The sequence below is a fragment of the Phacochoerus africanus genome, chromosome 1, assembly GCF_016906955.1.
Source record: "Phacochoerus africanus isolate WHEZ1 chromosome 1, ROS_Pafr_v1, whole genome shotgun sequence".
NCBI lineage: Eukaryota > Metazoa > Chordata > Mammalia > Artiodactyla > Suidae > Phacochoerus > Phacochoerus africanus.
The window spans coordinates 25,762,429-25,780,323 of NC_062544.1; the positions used below are offsets into that span (position 1 = coordinate 25,762,429).

General features: G+C 45.0%; 1 protein-coding gene across 3 annotated transcripts in view; it reads left to right on the forward strand.

The window, feature by feature from the left end:
* DOCK2 (dedicator of cytokinesis 2) overlaps positions 1 to 17,895 on the forward strand; it is a 404,312-nt gene that overhangs the window by 56,570 nt on the left and 329,847 nt on the right. For all 3 annotated transcript variants that reach the window (XR_007135520.1, XM_047784590.1, XM_047784680.1), the window contains exons 11-22: positions 638 to 713; positions 1,679 to 1,755; positions 2,337 to 2,462; positions 3,687 to 3,811; positions 8,846 to 8,944; positions 10,635 to 10,707; positions 10,828 to 10,931; positions 12,696 to 12,879; positions 13,036 to 13,133; positions 14,748 to 14,837; positions 16,130 to 16,230; positions 17,077 to 17,211. Coding sequence is in view for 2 of the 3 variants with exons in the window: in XM_047784590.1 (XP_047640546.1) it covers positions 638 to 713; positions 1,679 to 1,755; positions 2,337 to 2,462; positions 3,687 to 3,811; positions 8,846 to 8,944; positions 10,635 to 10,707; positions 10,828 to 10,931; positions 12,696 to 12,879; positions 13,036 to 13,133; positions 14,748 to 14,837; positions 16,130 to 16,230; positions 17,077 to 17,211 (1,288 nt within the window). In the remaining variant the exon portion in view is untranslated. The remainder of the gene's footprint in view (positions 1 to 637; positions 714 to 1,678; positions 1,756 to 2,336; positions 2,463 to 3,686; positions 3,812 to 8,845; positions 8,945 to 10,634; positions 10,708 to 10,827; positions 10,932 to 12,695; positions 12,880 to 13,035; positions 13,134 to 14,747; positions 14,838 to 16,129; positions 16,231 to 17,076; positions 17,212 to 17,895) is intronic.

A 17,895-nucleotide genomic window follows, 5' to 3' on the forward strand; every position in this document is an offset into this window, starting at 1 on the left:
ACTGGGGCCTGGAGTGTTTGAGGAATTTCACGTTACTAGGGTTTGGCTCTGTTTGGCTAGCATGTCTCAGTGCCTGCCTGTCTCCCCACCCCATTTCTATAGTCTCTGCTTTCATGCATGAATTCTTCACCTTGGTTATGCATTTTTAGTGGCTCATTTGAGGAGGGGTTTCAGAAGATCAGGACCCCTCTGGAAATGCGGGGTTCAAGGAGCCACAGAAGTGTGTCTGTGCCTATGAACACGTTTATGAAAAGAGAGTGAATAGATCTTCCGATCCCACAGGGAGTTCCTGTGCTTGGGTTTTGTCAGCATAGTAGACATCCAGTACAAATCTGTCAGTCCCAAATCTGATTGCTTAACTCCATGGCCTGGCTCTGACTCTTTCCTCTTGACTTCTGCTGAGCCCCAGGCTCCTGATGTTCCCTGGCTGCTGGCTTCCCAGCCTGGTTTGCCCCGAGGCCTTTTCCAGGTGCTGCCTGGGATGAGCCCTTGCTGTCTGTGTAGCGGCCGATGCTGGCGTGCTTGCTTTTTCAGGCTTTCCTGTCTCAGCCTCCTGCGCTCCAGCCTCATCCCATTGTCATCCCTTCCTAGGAGGAGGAGGGCTTAAACCATTAATTCACGTCTCTTCTTTTCCTAGTTATGGATATAACAGACATCATCAAGGGGAAATCGGAGAGCGATGAAGAAAAGCAGCACTTCATTCCTTTTCATCCGTGAGAGATTTTCCATTTCTTTCCATTCTCTGAAACCACACCCTTTCTGACTGAGGGCCACTCAAAAGCAAGGGGAGCTGGTTCCCCGAGTTGATGGTAGCCAGGTAGGACCTCCTAAGAGGAGGGCAGGTTGAGAATGATGGTTTCTGTGCGAGGCATTCACAATCAAGCAGCTTTTCACCTATTCATTCATCAGATGTAATTTACTCAACAGACTTGGATTGAAGGCTGGCAGAAAGCTGGGCCTTCTAGGGATGGGGTGTGCGGTGGTGAATGAGTTCGACATGGCCCTATCTTCAAGAAACTTATATTTAGATGGTGAATTAAGTAGGTAATCAACAAAAGATTAATGCATCAATTACAAATATCACAGGGACCAGGAAGCTTTGAAGCAGCAGCATATCAGGAGCATATCACAGGGAATCAGAACCTAGTTCCCGTGGGCACAAATAGCCATGATTGAGAGGAGCGTAGCAAGGAAGGCAAATGTCCTTTCCTTGATCAAAATAACTTGATAAAACAGGACCCCCAGTTTGCAAACGTTGTCCTCATTTATCTAAGGAGGACGATGTTTTGTTACAGAAAATGAGGTCAGTGACTCTGATTAAGCCATGTGATTAGGACTTAGCATGAGCAGCTAAAGCCTTTGCCACCTCGCTGAGAAGGTATTCATTTTTGAGGGCTTGGGAAATCCTTCCTTTTTAAGAGTCTTCCTAGGAATAAAAATGGCCTCTACTTGTAGCATTGCAGCCTTGGCATTCCCTGCATTTCAGAGCCATGTTGCTTTGTGAGAAAGAGAGAGGTGCTTCTTGATGGCATGCATGCTCTCTGAGCTGACGTGCAGGCTGGCTTTTCATCTAAGGTTTGTGGAGGGGCTGGGCAACTTTCTGGAGCCCCTGGAACCACAAGGTGGGGGCCCCATGAAGGTACCATACAAGCGTTTTGTGCTCTCTTTTCCTTTCCAGGGTGACCGCTGAGAATGACTTCCTGCACAGCCTGCTGGGCAAAGTCACAGCCTCCAAAGGAGACAGTGGCGGGCAAGGTACAGTGCCAACAGGTTAAGCGGGTTGGCCCGACTTCAGCTTGAGACCCCTGGACTCTGAGGCAAACAGACCAAACTCTTAAACCCTGGGAAACATAGCCTTCCTTCCAGACAGACCAGTGTGAAGAATGGGGGCATGTGATTGACAGAGCTGGAAACCACATCTTTATATGGGAAGCAGAAGGGAGGCGTGTGCTAGTGCCTGAAGGAAGGAATTGCTACATCCTGGCCATCTTCTGTGTGTCAGGCACTGTGCAGTTTCCTTGTTTGATTTCATCCTCCCCACAATCCTGTGAGGTCAGTAGTGTCAACCCCACTTTACAAAGGCTGGGTTTAGAAGGGCGCCATGGTCTGACAAAAGCTGACCCTGCTAGAAGTACCGGTGGGATGCAAATTGGAGGTGTCTCACTCCAGAGCCCCTCCACATTCAGCCTTCCATCCTCCCCCAGGGCTGAGTCACAGCCTCTGTAGTCACTTGTCTCTGCTTCTGTGGTCTCCTCCCGAGAGACCAGGGGACGAGATGACAGGGGGGCGAGGCTGAGAGAATACCTTGCCTCTTCACCATGAGCATTGCCTTCCAGGCCTCTGGGTGACCATGAAGATGCTCGTGGGTGACATCATTCAGATCCGAAAGGACTACCCACACCTGGTGGACAGGACCACCGTGGTGGCCAGGAAGCTGGGCTTCCCGGAGATCATCATGCCAGGTCTCCCTTCCCCTCGGGGGCAGGTTGGGAGGTGGCCCAGCTAGTCGGATCCATTTTCTTTGTAAAGGGTCAACTCCTTCCTTTCCTACTGCTTTTCTCCATTTCTCTCCCTGAAGGTAACCACTGAAAGTGACTGTTAAATCTCCAAAAATCTTCTATGCCTTCTCACAATAGACACAAATACATAAATATACACACATGCACTTTTCCTCCCACAGATGGAATCACGCTTTATATACCATTACCTGATAAACTTTACATGATGTTCCGCAGCTCACTTTATCACTTAATAATTTATCACAGACATCCTTTCCGCTTTACTACAAGTGCAATAATTTCACTCTGTCTGGGGTGAATAATGTCATTCTCTTAAATTGTACAGCTATTATTTTATTGCCAAAAGAGTCCACGATCATTGTAAAATGAACAGCATGAAAAGATATAAAGTGAAATTTTAAAAGCTGTCTCAAATCTTTATCTCCAGAAGCAACAACAGCTATACATAGTTTCCAAATGTGTATGTAATAAAAGAAAATAAATGAGCTTCTATAATAACACTCTTTCGAAGCTTCCCTCTTGGCCTTAACCTTGAGTCTGGGACTTGTGTCCGCAGTCACTCTCACTGACTTAGTCCTTCTTTGTGCAGCTGAATGGTGGCTTACCCGGGCCTATGTTGTAATTTATTTCTGCCTGCTTTTACCTGTCCATCCCTTATGCACTCCCTCGGAGGGCTTTCAGTCATCACTCCCCATTCCTGAAGACCCTCTGCATACTGCCCCTGACCCAGTCCATGTTCCCTGGATGCGCAGGGCAAGTCCTTCTCTCTGCCTCTGCAGAGTGAATGATCTGTACAGAGAACTGTCTGTGGTTGTTCTTCATGCACCAAGATCAGTGCAGTTGGAGTCTTCCTTTGCCTTCCCAGAAGGTGTCACTAGAGGATGAAAATTAAATGATTTTAATGGAGAGAAAAACATGGCCAATTGTGAGCATCCCACGTCCCTTTTTGCAACTCATTTCCTAGCATTCCTCTATCCTCTTCTTCCTGACCGCCGCAGCCTCCCTGATGACATAAAAAGGCTTTTCCAAATAGATCTGATTTTAATTTCATCACCAGACGTCAAGGTGGGGCACTTCCACCCCCCCCCCCCATTCCTGGTGCCCTCTAGTCAGCGTCTCTCCTACAGCACAGACTCCAACTCTCGTCTCTCTCTCCTTCTGCCTCAGGGGACGTCAGGAATGACATCTACATCACCCTCTCGCAAGGCGACTTTGACAAGTACAACAAGACCACGCAGAGGAATGTGGAAGTGATCATGTGTGTGTGCACGGAGGATGGCAAAACGCTGCCTGTAAGGGACCCTGCTGTTGCTCTGGGTGACAGGGCTCCCCTCGGTGCCTCTGCTCATGAAGGCTTGTTTTCCCTGTTCCCGACCCTGCTTTCTAAATGCCAGGTGCCTTGGAGATGGTGTGGAGTAATGTGATCTACACCCTGAGAGCGTGGCTGGCACAGGAGCCCATAATAAGAGCTGTTATTTCTTTACACCAAAGCAGTTAGGGCCTCAGTATCTGTCCCTCTTCTCTCCTGACCTCTTCTTTTTCTTCTTTTTTTTCTTTTCTTTCCTTTTTTTTTTTCCCCCACTTGGCCTCAGTTTATAGGTAGCTTTTCTCAGTTAAAATGTTGTTCTCATTGAAACCTGAGCTCGTTTATTCAGGCTAAATTCATGGCAAGGAAAAAGGATCAATACAGAGCCTTGGGCTAGTGTGCAGACGCAGGACGTCCTCCAAGCAGACATTTCCAACACTTACTCTAACTCCCTAGCGCTCAGCCAGACATTCTGGTGGAAAGCCGTATTCGTAAATTGGTCTCCAGAGGGCCAGCAGAGTGTATTCAAGAATGCAAAGCACACTGCTATAAATATTTATACAGCATATGTCCTGCACAATAATTGTCATGTGTGTTTACATTTATTTACTTATATTTCCTTTAGGGTTGTCAGCAGTTGTGTCCAGTGTGTGGGAGGGTTTTGCTTCTCCATTTCTCCTTTTGGAGCACTTAGCTGAAAATAAAATCAGCTCTCAGCAGAAGTTTCGGCTTGAGCAAATATTCCTCTTAGGCCACAGTAGGTGATCAGATGGCACCGTAGGGCGGGGGTGTGAGCATTCCTAGGTCTTCTGCTCTGGCCTCGGGGCCTGGAGCTCAGGCAGAGTTTGCCCCTCGGTACCTAAGAATAACTACCAGTGTGAAGGAATTGCTAAGTGCCAGGCACTGTGATGAGGATGATGCATGCCTCTTATTTCCCCCATTTTTTACAGAGGGGGAAATGAACCATTTGTCAAGTGAAACAACTTTCTCAAGGTCTTAAAGTCAGTTTATAGCAGAGATGGGGTTTGATTTCAGGTTCAGGGATCTCTCAAACCCTTCACTATAGTGCCTGTACATTAAAAAAAAAAAAAAAACACAAAAACCACCCCAATTTATTTCTCATTTTAAAAATGAGGCTAATAACCACTCCTATCAGATTCTGGGGAGATACATACTTATTTTTTAAATTTAAAGAAACCCTCACAATTGCCTTTTTGTTCGAAAAGATTGGCCCCTTTAATATCTAGTTGAGCAAAATTCAGGCATTTAACTCATCCTCTTTGTGGTCGATTCTGAAACTTTTCTGAACAATAAAATAAGTAAGAAGCCCTATGCTTGAAGAAACACAAAGGAAAAGCAGATGGTTTCTCTCTGAAAGGGAAATTGCATTTCACAAATGTATACATCCTGCTTTGAAGTCATTTTTATCCAACTAACTGCTGGAGAACTTTTTAACCTCAGCCTCATTTTTTGAAACACTGACGTGTTTGCCTTCAGTGTTGCCGAAGGACAAATTAGAAGGAACAGCGTCGAGGGAAGCAGGCCTCTTATCTTGCTTCTGAATCATTTTTGTTTCCACCTCTGCCATCCTTTCGAGTCACACCCAACCAGGCCGAATAGACGCATTTATCAAAGATGAATATATAAGCGAGTATTTGCGGGGGGCTGAGATGGAGAGGTAACTGTAGGGCACAGTGATAATTTGCAGTTTCATCTTTTAGGGAAGTTATGGGGGAGTTCAGTTGACTGACTATTGAAAATTGCTAAGGAAGCTTGTGGGAGGCTTTTCTTTCTTTATTTGCACAAATAAATATTACTGCCTAATTAAGTGTCAGGCAGCACACTCAAATGGTCTTTTTTGCTGCTAGTGGGTTCCTGTGGGAACAGCCCCCTTTAGGGGTATCTATTTCTCTTCCTGCTCTTAGGCAGAGCAGAGCCAGAGGATAGAGTAGGTTAGACTTGTCCTTGGCTCACTCTGGGGTCTCAACCACATTGCTCAGGAGGGGCCATAGCAGAGACACTAAGGGAGGGCTCTGGGATCAAACAGAGTATTCAAGTCCCAGCCTTCCCTCCTGTTTGCTGTGTAATCTCGGGCCTGTTTACATATATGTGTATATATATATATAATAATCTTTCTAGGATGGGGGTTGTAGTTTATACACGATGATGGGTATCAAGTACCTGGTATGGAGCAAATACTCAGGAACAGGAAGGAGGTCACGTGTAGAGAAAGCAGACCGATTGCAGCTTGAAGCCCCAGGAAGGATTTGAGGGGGTCAAATGTACAATCCAAGGTGGATAGCTGAAGCAAGTTTAAGAGGAGGCAAAAAGGCTCAGATGCGGGGCCGAGAAACCTCTGCTCTTCTGAGACCAGCCCACTTACAGGGGTGGAGGTAGGCTGTAGGGAGGCAGTGCTGTGCAGCACTTAAGACACAACCTATGGGACCAGGCCCAGCTGAGCCTGGATTAGCAGGATGACCTTGAGCCAGCTACGTAATCTCTCTGCCTAGAATCCTCTGTCTGAAAACGAGACCAGCAGTGGCATCTCACTCCTGTGAATACCAATTGGGGTGATCGGCATAATAGGTGTTCACTAAAGTTAGCCGTTATTATCAGAGAGGTAGAGCTGTCTCAGGCTGGACTGCTGCCTCTTGGATGCTCATCGGCATCTTCCCACAGTTCGACAGACCTTGTGGGCCTTGGGCACTTTCTGGCTCTCAGAGAGTGTTCACATCCTTTGTGTCATTTGTTCCTCTGATAAATACTGCAAGGTAAACGGGGTCGGTGTTTGGAGTCATTCTTCCTCCTGCTGAAGTGTGTCTGCAAACTGTGCCCCGTCCCTGGTCACAATGTGCTCGCCACACCCTTGGCAACACTCTGTTTCATCTCTGAGATGCTGAGGGGGAGGGCACTGTCTTGGGCATTTCTCAGAACAATCCCGAGACTGTTTGCTCCAGCCTTAGGCAATCAGAAACTTTCATCATCAAGATAGTTTTGTGGGATTCAGTTGCCTGCTGTACAGCAGTTTTACTTTCACCAGAGATGTATGCGTATTTTCAGTTTTTATAAGCTACGTGGGATTCACTGGAGCTGCAGAAAAGCTAAGCCCATAAATGTCACTAGATATAAATCTGGGGAGGCTGGAAGGAATCTGGGTTGTTAGAGAGGGAACACTGGGCAGAGAGTTAGAGGGTCTGAGATGCAGTCCTGGAGCTGCTACCTTTTGGGGCAAATGACTTAACCTCCCAGGGCCTCAGTTTACTCAGTTTTAAAATGGGGGTAATGATGGTCATCATGAGAGGTGGGTGTGATGATTGAATCGAGGCAGTTGGTATAAAGGACTTAGCATAATGTGAATACAAGGTACCCTGTAAGGAGTTCAAAAACTTTGGAAGCATGTTTTTAGTTCAGTGCCTCAGAAGTTCTGAAAGGCTCAATCCTGTTGAAAATTTAGAGAGTTTTGTGCCTGCCCTTGTTTGCAGTTCCCTGGTTGTCCTTGATTTTTAGTGGTAAGTTTTGAAAGGAAGCTATATCCTTATTGTCAAATGGGTTTGATCCAGCTGTAAATAGCATCAATCAGTATTGAAACCGAACTCTTTCTTTCCTATGATTCAGGAGTACAGAGGGATCTCCCTACTGGGAGGGTAGGATTCTCCATCCCACAAATTGGCTGGCTTCCCCAGATGTACCAGAGGGGGCAGCTTTGGTCCTTCAACCTTGTGGGGGAGCCACTGGAGAATCTGATGGGATCTAGTGAGAGGCATAGCTTCGTTCACCATAAAAATGCCCAGAGGCACTTAGTGTTGCCGTTTCGGGGCTTGGGACTGTAGAACCAGTCCTCATGTCCCTGGATCTCTGGAGACTTGTGATTAAAATCGCCCATTCTAGTACAAGAAAACAGAATTTAAGGCCCTTTCTGGGTGAGCCTACCTTAGGTCTCATTTGGGGGATCAAACAATTGGAATGAACACAGAAAGATAGAATTGGGGGCTGCCATAGTCTAGTGCAAGATCATTCCTTGTTACTCTGAGAGTGATTTGTGTGGCAGAGAATAAACGTCCTATATAGTTACGCTTGCTCTGTGCTTATTCTCTTTCAAAGTGTCCTTTCTGTATTTCTGCTCAAAGCCAACTTGGTATCTTTCTTCAAGATCTTGAACTGTTATCACCTCTAAGAAATAGCCCCCGAGTCTTCAGGGAACACTGAAGTGTCCTTTCTCTGTGTCCCAAAGAATTATACAGTCAGAGCTCTGTATCTGGAGGTTCTGCATCCTGGTTGACTGTACTACACCATTTTATATATGGGACTTGAGCATCTGTGGAGGTTTTTTTAATTGGTGGTAGAGAAGAGGGGGTCCTGGAACCAAACCCCCATGGAGAGTGAGGGATAACTGGATGTGTATATCCGTCATCCCTTCACATTGCCCTGAGATGTGTCTGCCATCTAATGACTCCCCCACCAAACCGTGAGCCCTCCGGTCATGGTTACTCTATGACTCAGGCCTGTGTCCCAGTGCTTAGCCTGGAGCCTGAAGGATGCTGCTGACCATGGTCCCCTCAATCCTCTCTGCCCAGGTATTGTCTAAAGCCCACGCCCCTCCCTTTGTCCAGCTCCTGCAACCACCTTGGTGTGTTGGCATCAGAAATCCATCAAAATGAGCTGCTGCTTTGCTGACTTGAGCCCGTTTGTAAACTCTGTGCAATTCAGATGTGGGAAACAAATAGGATGAATCAGACTGGCGGTGTGCAGCAACTCCAAGGCCTGTAACCTCTTAACAATAGTGCAGCCATGTCAGCGGCTACTGCGCTCCAGTGGTTTCCAGAATGCGAGTAGATAGAATTTCTGTAGTTAAGCAGCTGTCACTTCCAGGGCTGGGACATGCTCATGTATAAATCCGCAATGTAGAAGGGTACCTGGCAGAAGGCTTGAAGAAGGCAGGGTTAGCCCAGCCTTGGCCCTGGGACCCAAATTGCCTGAGCACAGAAAATGGCAGTTCTGTAGTATTTTCTCCCTTTTCCAGAATGCAATTTGCGTGGGAGCTGGGGACAAGCCTATGAATGAATATCGGTCTGTTGTGTACTATCAAGTCAAACAGCCACGGTGGATGGAAACAGTCAAGGTAATACTAATACTAATACTAATACTAATACTAATACTAATACTAATACTAATACTAATACTAATAAATAATGAAAGCTACAAAGATCTGAAACAATACCCTAGCAGGCATCTGTTGGTGTGTCAGGCAATGGAAGTAGTGGCCCAAAAGGTGAGTATCCTGGAGCTCTTGATCGCCTTTCACTGGCCCAGAACCCAGCCACTGTGATCTTATGGACGGTGCCCAAGCCATCAAGCTGTGTCGTTCTACTCAGCGGCGAGGGGTGACAGAGCTTAGGAGCAAATGTGAGGCTATAAAAAGCTATTTAATGCCTGGAAGATACCCTATTAGGAGGGTGCTTCCAATGGAGGCGACATTAACGACAAATATTTGCATTGCCAGATTGTCAGAGTCAAGCAGAAGGGACTATCATGCTTTTGAAGCAGTTTGGAATTAATTTAGTGAACAGTAAAGCTTCACCCCAGCTTCAAATATCTCTGCCTTGTAATTAATAGCAGTCTTTACTCACCTTGTGCTCTGAACCCACACAGATGATATTCATAAGACTTCCCTTTCAGAGGTAGCTGTTCAAACCTCAGTGGTTCTTGCCTTGTCACCTATATCCCTGATTTCCTCAGTGCGTCTCCCCATACTCTCTTCAAAGTGCTGACCTACCCAACCTTGGGAGTCCGAGAGCTATCAGACCAGGTTGTTTTCTCTTCTCTTCTCTGTGCTCTCTCACACCCTAGTTACATCTCTTTGCTAGCCCTCATCCCACGGATGTAATTATGCGTTGCCCTGGGTGGGCCATTAGCGCTTTGAGGGTGGGGCTCTGCCTCATATGATTGCAGTGGATAGTAGCAATTTAAATGTCAGATTTCTTTGGGCTCAAGTTCCATTTTTTAGAGCAGAAAGTGCCCACAGTATGTATCTGTTTGGTTTTCAGTAGTCACTTGTACCATGTAAATTCCTCCCTTTAAAAATCCAAGTTGTTTTCGCGCAGGTAGCTAAGTTTTTCCATCTAGGCTTGAATTGCACAATTCAGAGATTGCTGTGGGGCTTTGGGAGGTGGGATAGTCAAGAGCCAGGCCAAAAGCACCTGGATCAAGGGTGCAGAAGACCACTTACTGGACAGTGAAACTGGGTGATCAAGGGGTGATGGTCTTGGCCTAGTGTCCTTGGGGGAAAAAATCATCTGGACATGCGTCCAACCAAGGGTGGGAATGAGCCCCAGGATTTTCCCAAATATGGTTGGATTGAAGCATTTTTATTAATTTGCATAAACAAGAGTCCTCCAGCAAGCCCCCTAATGAGCATTGTTAATTTGCTAAAGCCTGCTGCAATTGCTCAAACTCCTGGAGTGAGTAAAGAAAATGTGCATTGTGCAGTTGCAGTGCATCAAATCCTTTGCTCAAGTTATGTGACTTTTATATCAATTTGGGGAGATTCATTTTTCCTCACTATAATTTACGAACCTCTTTTCATTGGCTGGGAATGCAATTTGCCAAATGGGTTACATTTGGAACTTTATTTTCTTTTCATAGCTAGTTCTTATGTAATTTATTTACAGTTCATCAGGCTTGATGGATGGGTAATAAATCAGCACACAGCACTCTCAGTTAAATGGTCAGACTGCCTTCTGGGGGTGGGGGTGGAGTGGGGATGGCCGTCTAACACACTGTTTCCTGAGCTCTGGTTTCTGCCTGTTGAGGTGGCCGTCCCTATTGAAGACATGCAGAGGATCCATCTGCGATTCATGTTTCGACATCGGTCGTCCCAGGAATGTGAGTGCCCAACTCAGTGGCATCTCTGCAGCCCCTTGAAGGGGAGGTGGAGTTGGGGGGGTGTTCATTGGGTGGTCCGTGTTCCGTTTTCTTTCCTGACATGAACAATGCTATTTCCAGCTAAAGATAAAGGAGAAAAGAACTTTGCTATGTCCTATGTGAAGCTGATGAAGGAAGATGGCACCACTTTGCAAGATGGATACCATGACTTGGTTGTCCTAAAGGTACCCTGTGCTGGGATGAACTCTGCAGTGAGGAGCATGGGGGAAATGCAGGGGAGATAGCAGGATTGCTTAGTAATTAAGAGCAGGACCCAGGGTCACACACAAGGCCCAGCTGTGAGGCCTTGTACAAAGTCTTACCTGCTTTGGTAAGACTTACCTGTTCTGGGCCTCCACATCCTCAATGATGAGCCCTCAGTGAATAGTTGTGAGGATTATATGAGTCAGTCCACGTAAATATGACAATAACAGGTACAGGGAAAAGGTTATTGTTACCTACAGGATGGGCTTTGACCCTCTACACCTGTGGGATGAACAGATGACCAGAAAGAAATGTTTGAGATTCCTCACTGTAGCTAATGGAAAAATAGTAGAAATTAGGGGCCTGATCCTGCTGCTGACTAAATCTGGGGTCATCTCACTTGTCTTTCAAAGTCTCAGTTTCCTTTTTCCTGAGTGGTGATGGTAATATTTATGACAAACCAATAAGATGACCCAAATGAAAGGACCTTTAAAAGGGCATAGATGTCAGTGGTCATTATTTTTACATCAGGAGACGTGGACTTTCTCTAGAAGTGGGGAAGTATTTGCCTGATCTTACATGCAAGCTTCCCTACAACCCCTCTTGTGACAGCAGCATGCCTCTGCTAGCACCTGGCAGGAGGCAAAGTGTGTGGCTGTGAATCAGGACAAGGCTAAGTGCTCAGCACAGGGGTCCAACCCTTGCCCTTGACTTTCTCTGCCTTGGAGGCTGACGTTGCACTTTTGCCTGAGGTCAGCTTGGCAACCAGCCTCAGCAAAGCTTCCTCACATGGTACACTTCTCGAATTCTCTCTGACTTTTCCAGAACACCCCCCTTTCTTCTGTATAGCCTCTGTTTTCTCAACTATGACACATCAAAGAGTTATTTTGGCTTAAAACCTGTTCTTTTCCAATAGGTTGGGAACTCACTGGGGGCAGTCTCAGTTTCAGTCAGTTTTCAGTTTCATCACCTTCCTTAAGCCTCAGTTTCCTCATCTGTAAACTGACGATGATAACAGTATCCACAACAGTAACAGTTGTTGTGAGACTTAGGTGAACTGAGGCATATAAAGCACTTAGTGCAGCATCTAGTGCAGAGGAAGGGCTCCATCAGTGTTGACTCCTGCAGTGCCTACGTCTCAGCATCCGTTTCAGCATATGTCAAGGGACTTACATGCCTATCATTTCACTACATGTTCCATATGCATTATGTCATCTAGTCCGCTCAAGATTTCTAGAAGTAGGTAATGTGATTAATCCTCAGTTTAATTATGAGAAAAACGAGACACAGAGAGACCAAGGAGCATATCTGAAATGACATAGACTTGTGAATGGGAGAACAGGGTCTAAATCCCATCACTTTCAGAACCCAGGACCTTTCCTCATAACTTCTTTAAGCTGATTCCTTATCCTGCTGGCGGGCTTATTTGTGTTAAGGTCTTATAAAACTTAGAATGAATTAAATTATCCAGTTTGGGAATCTTCCGTTCCCTCTGTGCCATTAATGAAGGCCACAGAGCCTTCCGTGGTTCACCAGTCCCTTTTCCATTAATGTAACTTTGGGTCTTTGCCTGTTTTGTGGAATAACAGCCCTCCATTAGCTGATGTTCACTGCCCTTCTGATGATGTTCCTCATTATTTCTGACCCTCCCCACCTTCAGTGTGTAATTTAAAGCCAGTGCAAGCACTGCATAGCATTGGGTGTGTTCCCTTGGCTTGGGGAATTAACTGAGGTGTTGTTTCCAGGGGGACAGCAAGAAGATGGAGGATGCCAGCGCTTATCTGACACTTCCCTCTTACCGACACCACGTGGAAAACAAGGGGACCACCTTGAGTCGAAGCTCCAGCAGTGTTGGGGGGCTCTCTGTCAGCTCCCGGGATGTGTTCTCTATTTCTACACTGGTGTGCTCCACAAAGCTCACCCAGAATGGTATCCGAACCATTGAGAGCTGTGTGTGTGTGTGTGTGTGTGTGTGAAAGAGAGAGAGAGAGAGAGCGCAAGCGAGAGTGGGCAAGGCCAGGAAGGTCCTGAAAAGGACAGTTTAGACCAGTAATAGTAATTCTGCTTTTCTGGACTCTGTTTCAGTGGGTTTGCTGGGTTTGCTGAAGTGGCGTATGAAGCCACAGCTGCTACAGGAGAATTTAGAAAAATTGAAGATTGTCGATGGAGAAGAAGTAGTGAAGGTCAGTGGGCTTTCATTTTGCCTGTATTCCTCCACCGGGGACAGGGCTTTCAATCCTGGGTGGCCTTGGGGGACACATGCAGTGTCAAAGGAGATAGGACAGCTTTTTCTTCTGACAGTGGGACACAGAGTCCCAGTTTGCCATTAGAAATCTTTACCAGGAAATCTGGGGGATGATGTGGTTCACTGATGCTGTGTGTTGAGCAGCAGCAAAGTATGGTTATGCTCAGCCTCTGGGTTTGGATCAACTTGGGTGTAGATCTCAGCTCAACTGCTTGCCAACTTTATGTGATAATATTATCAATATGACATATTTTTCAGGGTTGTGAGCATTCAAGATGATAAATATTTTCCAATTACTCATCAAGTCTCTTATACATGGTACACAATAATTGAACTAAAACATATGAAACATGCAAAATTCAACAAATAATAACTATTATTTATTTTCTTTGTCATAAGTTGCTATGGTAGTATGATCTCTTAGTATTATTTACATGTTGCTGTTAGAAATAAAAAGTATTCTTGGTTTCCACTGCTTCGAGAACATTATGTTTTAAACATGAGAAAGAGAAGGTCATCAACGTTCAAATTTTAAGTGAAATAAGCAGAAAACAATGCATATGTCAGACATGTTGTTGTGTCCACATCATGCTGGAGGATACAGTGTCTCAAGTGCAGATCTAATTAAAGCAGCCCTCTCCCCAGCACTCCTAATTGGGACAAGTGTTTCCCAGAGGTCCTGGTGATCTCGTTTCCATCAGGAACTTGAAACAGCTAGAGACTGAACATCTTAATGTAGTAGCTCTATGTTTTGAACTATAGGAAATATTGACCCATCTCTTAAGAGGGAGGAAATCATATTTTAGTTGATTGTCCATATATGGAGAAGCAGTGGTCAAATTTCCAGATCAGTACTTTAACTGTGCATCGTTGACCAGCCTGCCTGGTTTAGCAATGGCAGGTAAGTCTCCCAGACATCCTTTTATAAGGTCTATCACCTTTGGGCAGCATGGAAAAGTCATCTGAAAGGGCATGCTGTTGCCTCCTTTTTGCATATGCTACATATAGTAAAGTGTGTACAGAGCACTTATCTTAGAGTACAGCTGAAGTGTTTTTACACATGTACACAACTGTATACCCACCACCCAGATGCTTCTTAGCATTGCTGTAGGTTCCTCCATACTCTTCTCGGTCAGTAACCCATTCAAGGGTAACCGCCAAGCTGACTGCCATCATCATTTGGCCTGTTCTTGAATTTCATAAAAATAGAGTGATAATGAATGCACGTTTTTTATGCCTGACTTATCTTACTCTACACAATGCTCGTGAGAGTTACAGTCATCATTCCATGTAGAAGTACTTTGCTGTTTAAAAATTGCTGTGGAGTATTCTGTGATGTGAAAATGCCAGCGTACATGCATCCACTCTGCATATGCGGTGCTGAAGATGGACAACTGGATGGTCCATGTTCCGGCTCTTGTGAATAGAGCACCCGGCCCTCTTGAACATGGCACGTGGGGATGGGTGCCCTCGTTCTCTTAGGTATACGCTGAGGAGTGGGATGTCTGGGTCACCTGTACTCTTTCTTATGAGACCTTCATTATTTGCCCAGTTTCTCCAGGATACCCTGGATGCCCTCTTCAACATCATGATGGAGCATTCTCAAAGTAACGAGTATGACATCCTCGTCTTCGATGCTTTGGTAAGAGAGCGCGGGCAGGTGTTGACTGACATTAGGCATTACCGTTTGTCTCACTGTGAGAACATGGAGACCTTATGGCCCACTTGGTATCCAGACCAGTGAACAAGTTACTGATGCCCATTGTTTGTTTTGAGTTCATTTGAAAGCACTGGCAGGGTGGTTGAAAGGGGAGTTTTTTGTTTTTGTTTTTGTTTTTTGTCTTTTTAGGACCACACATGTGACATATGGAGGTTCCCAGGCTAGGGGTCAAATTGGAGCTGTAGCTGCCGGCCTATGCCACAGCCATAGCAACATGGGATCCGAGCCACGTCTGTGACCTACACCACAGCTCAAGGCAATACCAGATCCTTAACCCACTGAGCAAGGCCAGGGATCGAACCTGCATCCTCATAGATGCTAGTCAGATTTGTTTCCACCGAGCCCCAAAGGGAACTCCGAAAGGGGAGTTTTTAAAGTGTTGAAGGTGGATTGGCCCTGCTTGATGGTACATGAAGCTGGATACTGTGAATAATCGCTTCGGCCTTCTGTAAAGCACCCAAAGTGTTTCCTAACCCTTGTTTACCTTCTTCTTCCTCACAGTCTGCAACTCAGCAGAGTCAGCACACACGTCTTCCCACCATTTATAGAGAACCTTTCACAGTGGGTGGCACACCATCCAGACCAGTCCTCTTTTTATCTTTCCACATGATCTCTTCCTCCTCTCACTGTCCCAACGCACATCTTTTCAGTGTCATGTCAGACATGTACATAAGTAACATCTGCATTAAGGTATCAGTGAGCAATAAAGTATTAATGTGTCAGTCCCTTGTGTCTGTGACATTTACATTTTTTAGGAGCTTACTTAGAGGCAACTATGACTTAATCCAGTGCTTCTCAAGAGGGCCTCCTAGAAGGCTAGCCCTAAGGAAAGATGCTTCCTGGCCAAAAGACCCTTTGATGAAAGAACTTAGGGAAGTCCCAAACATTGCATGACTCTCTTGGAGATTTCCAATGACCATAAACATAAGAAGGCTCTGATAAGGCCTGCAATAAAGAAGGCACTTTAAGGATGATAACTTGAGATTTCTCAAACTAACCTGGTCATGAAACCCTTTTAGCTTATAGCCCCGTATAGCATACTTCATGAAGCAGTTTTTAGGAGAGCTACTACCTTAATGACAAGGACTAAAGATCTATCAGTGAGCTAGTTCCTGGGCAGAAGAATTTTGAGAAGGGTTCTCTTATGCCATGTGAATACAGCTTCCTGTCCTAGGTCTGCTCCCAAGACACTGATTCCTTGTCTCTCCCTTAAGATCTACATAATAGGACTCATTGCTGACCGGAAGTTCCAGCATTTCAACACCGTTCTGGAGGCTTACATTCAACAGCATTTCAGTGCTACCCTAGCTTACAAGTAAGTAACTGCTTATCTCCGCCTCGCCCCCAGGATGCCCAGGTCATAAGAAGCTTGAGTAGTTTCCTTTTGTCACCAGTTTGTGTGAGTTCTACTTTTTTTTTTTTTAAATAACAAAACCCAATCTGGACTGTTATTTAGATTAAATAGAAATATGCAAACTAATAGGTTAGTATGGGTATTTCATAGGGTCAGAAGTACACAGAAGCAGTACTTGTTCCTTTGTTCATTCATTTAGTCAGTCAGTCAGCTATCATATATTGAGCAGCTACTTGTGGTAGACACTGGGATTCAAAGGCGAGAGAGAAAGGAAGTACATATGACAAGGAGCTCAGTACAGCTTGGGTATAGAGGATTGAGGGTTAGAGATCAGAGATGATGCTGGAAAAAAGTTGGTAGAGGCCTGCTGGTGAAGGGGCCTAGAAAAGCAAGCCAAGTAGTTCAGAGTTGTCCCTGCCGGTAATAAAGAAACATGAAAAGTCTCCAAGCAAAGGAGTTCCATGATACTACAAGAACATTTCCTGTGGGAAGAAAAAGCTAAAAAGGATGTTATCACCACCATCATCCTCACTCACATCCTCATTATGACTAGTTTTCCTAGTCAAAAGACTTTTTTCCTTCATTTTTTCCTTTGCTGGCTTTTTATGAGCAGGAAGTACTTGTTCACTTCCTGTATTAAATATATTTTCTAAGCAGAGTTATTTTTAGGGTGTAAATGGGTGAGTGAGCTTGGCTATACCACCACCTTTAACCTTTGATTGAATGCCTTATAATTTACTGAGCAAACTAATTACCATGCAGTGGGCTAGAAAGAGATGTATTTTGAGAATATAATCCCTTATTTAGGAAACTGATGACGGTGCTGAAGACTTACTTGGATACCTCCAGCAGAGGGGAGCAATGTGAACCGATCCTAAGAACGCTGAAAGCTTTGGAATATGTGTTCAAGTTCATCGTTCGGTCGAGGACATTATTTTCACAGTGAGTGCTTATTATGTAAGAGTGATTGATTAGCTCTGCAATTCCTCAGAGATACAACAGTATTTGTGCCATTGGAGAAAGTCTTTCACAAAATAATAACCAACCATTGATCAAAAATAACTTATAACTCCAACTTAGGGAGTTATGAATAGGTAATAATTGTTCCAAATTCATTTGGGGAAAAAAGAAATCTTTAAATGTTGAAGAGTTATGTTTCATTCAGTGAATATGATTTGTGATTTGAGGCTCTTCTGCATTTCATCTAACATTCTTTATTTGATTTGAGATATGGCGAAAACCTTCCAGGAATCTTATTCCATGAGGATGCGGAAAGCAGAACTCAGAGAATTTGACATTTATTTGGCTCTAGGAGGATGCACATGACAGAAGAGCTGGTATTTGCAGTTGACCTGCCTATCCATGAAATCCTAGTGGCCAAAAAGTGAGCTGACATATATATAAGAGCACCTAAGAGATTTGATGTTCGATGGTCAATATCAGAGGTTAGCTGCCCTTTTAAAGGGTAGTTTTTAAATGCAAACTGTTACATTTGGAATGGATGGGCAGTGGGGTCCTGCTGTAGAGCACAGGGAACTATGTATGATGGGGTCACTTGGCTGTACAACAGAAATTGAAGAAACATTGTAAATCAACTATACTTTAATAAAAAAAAATAGGGGGAAG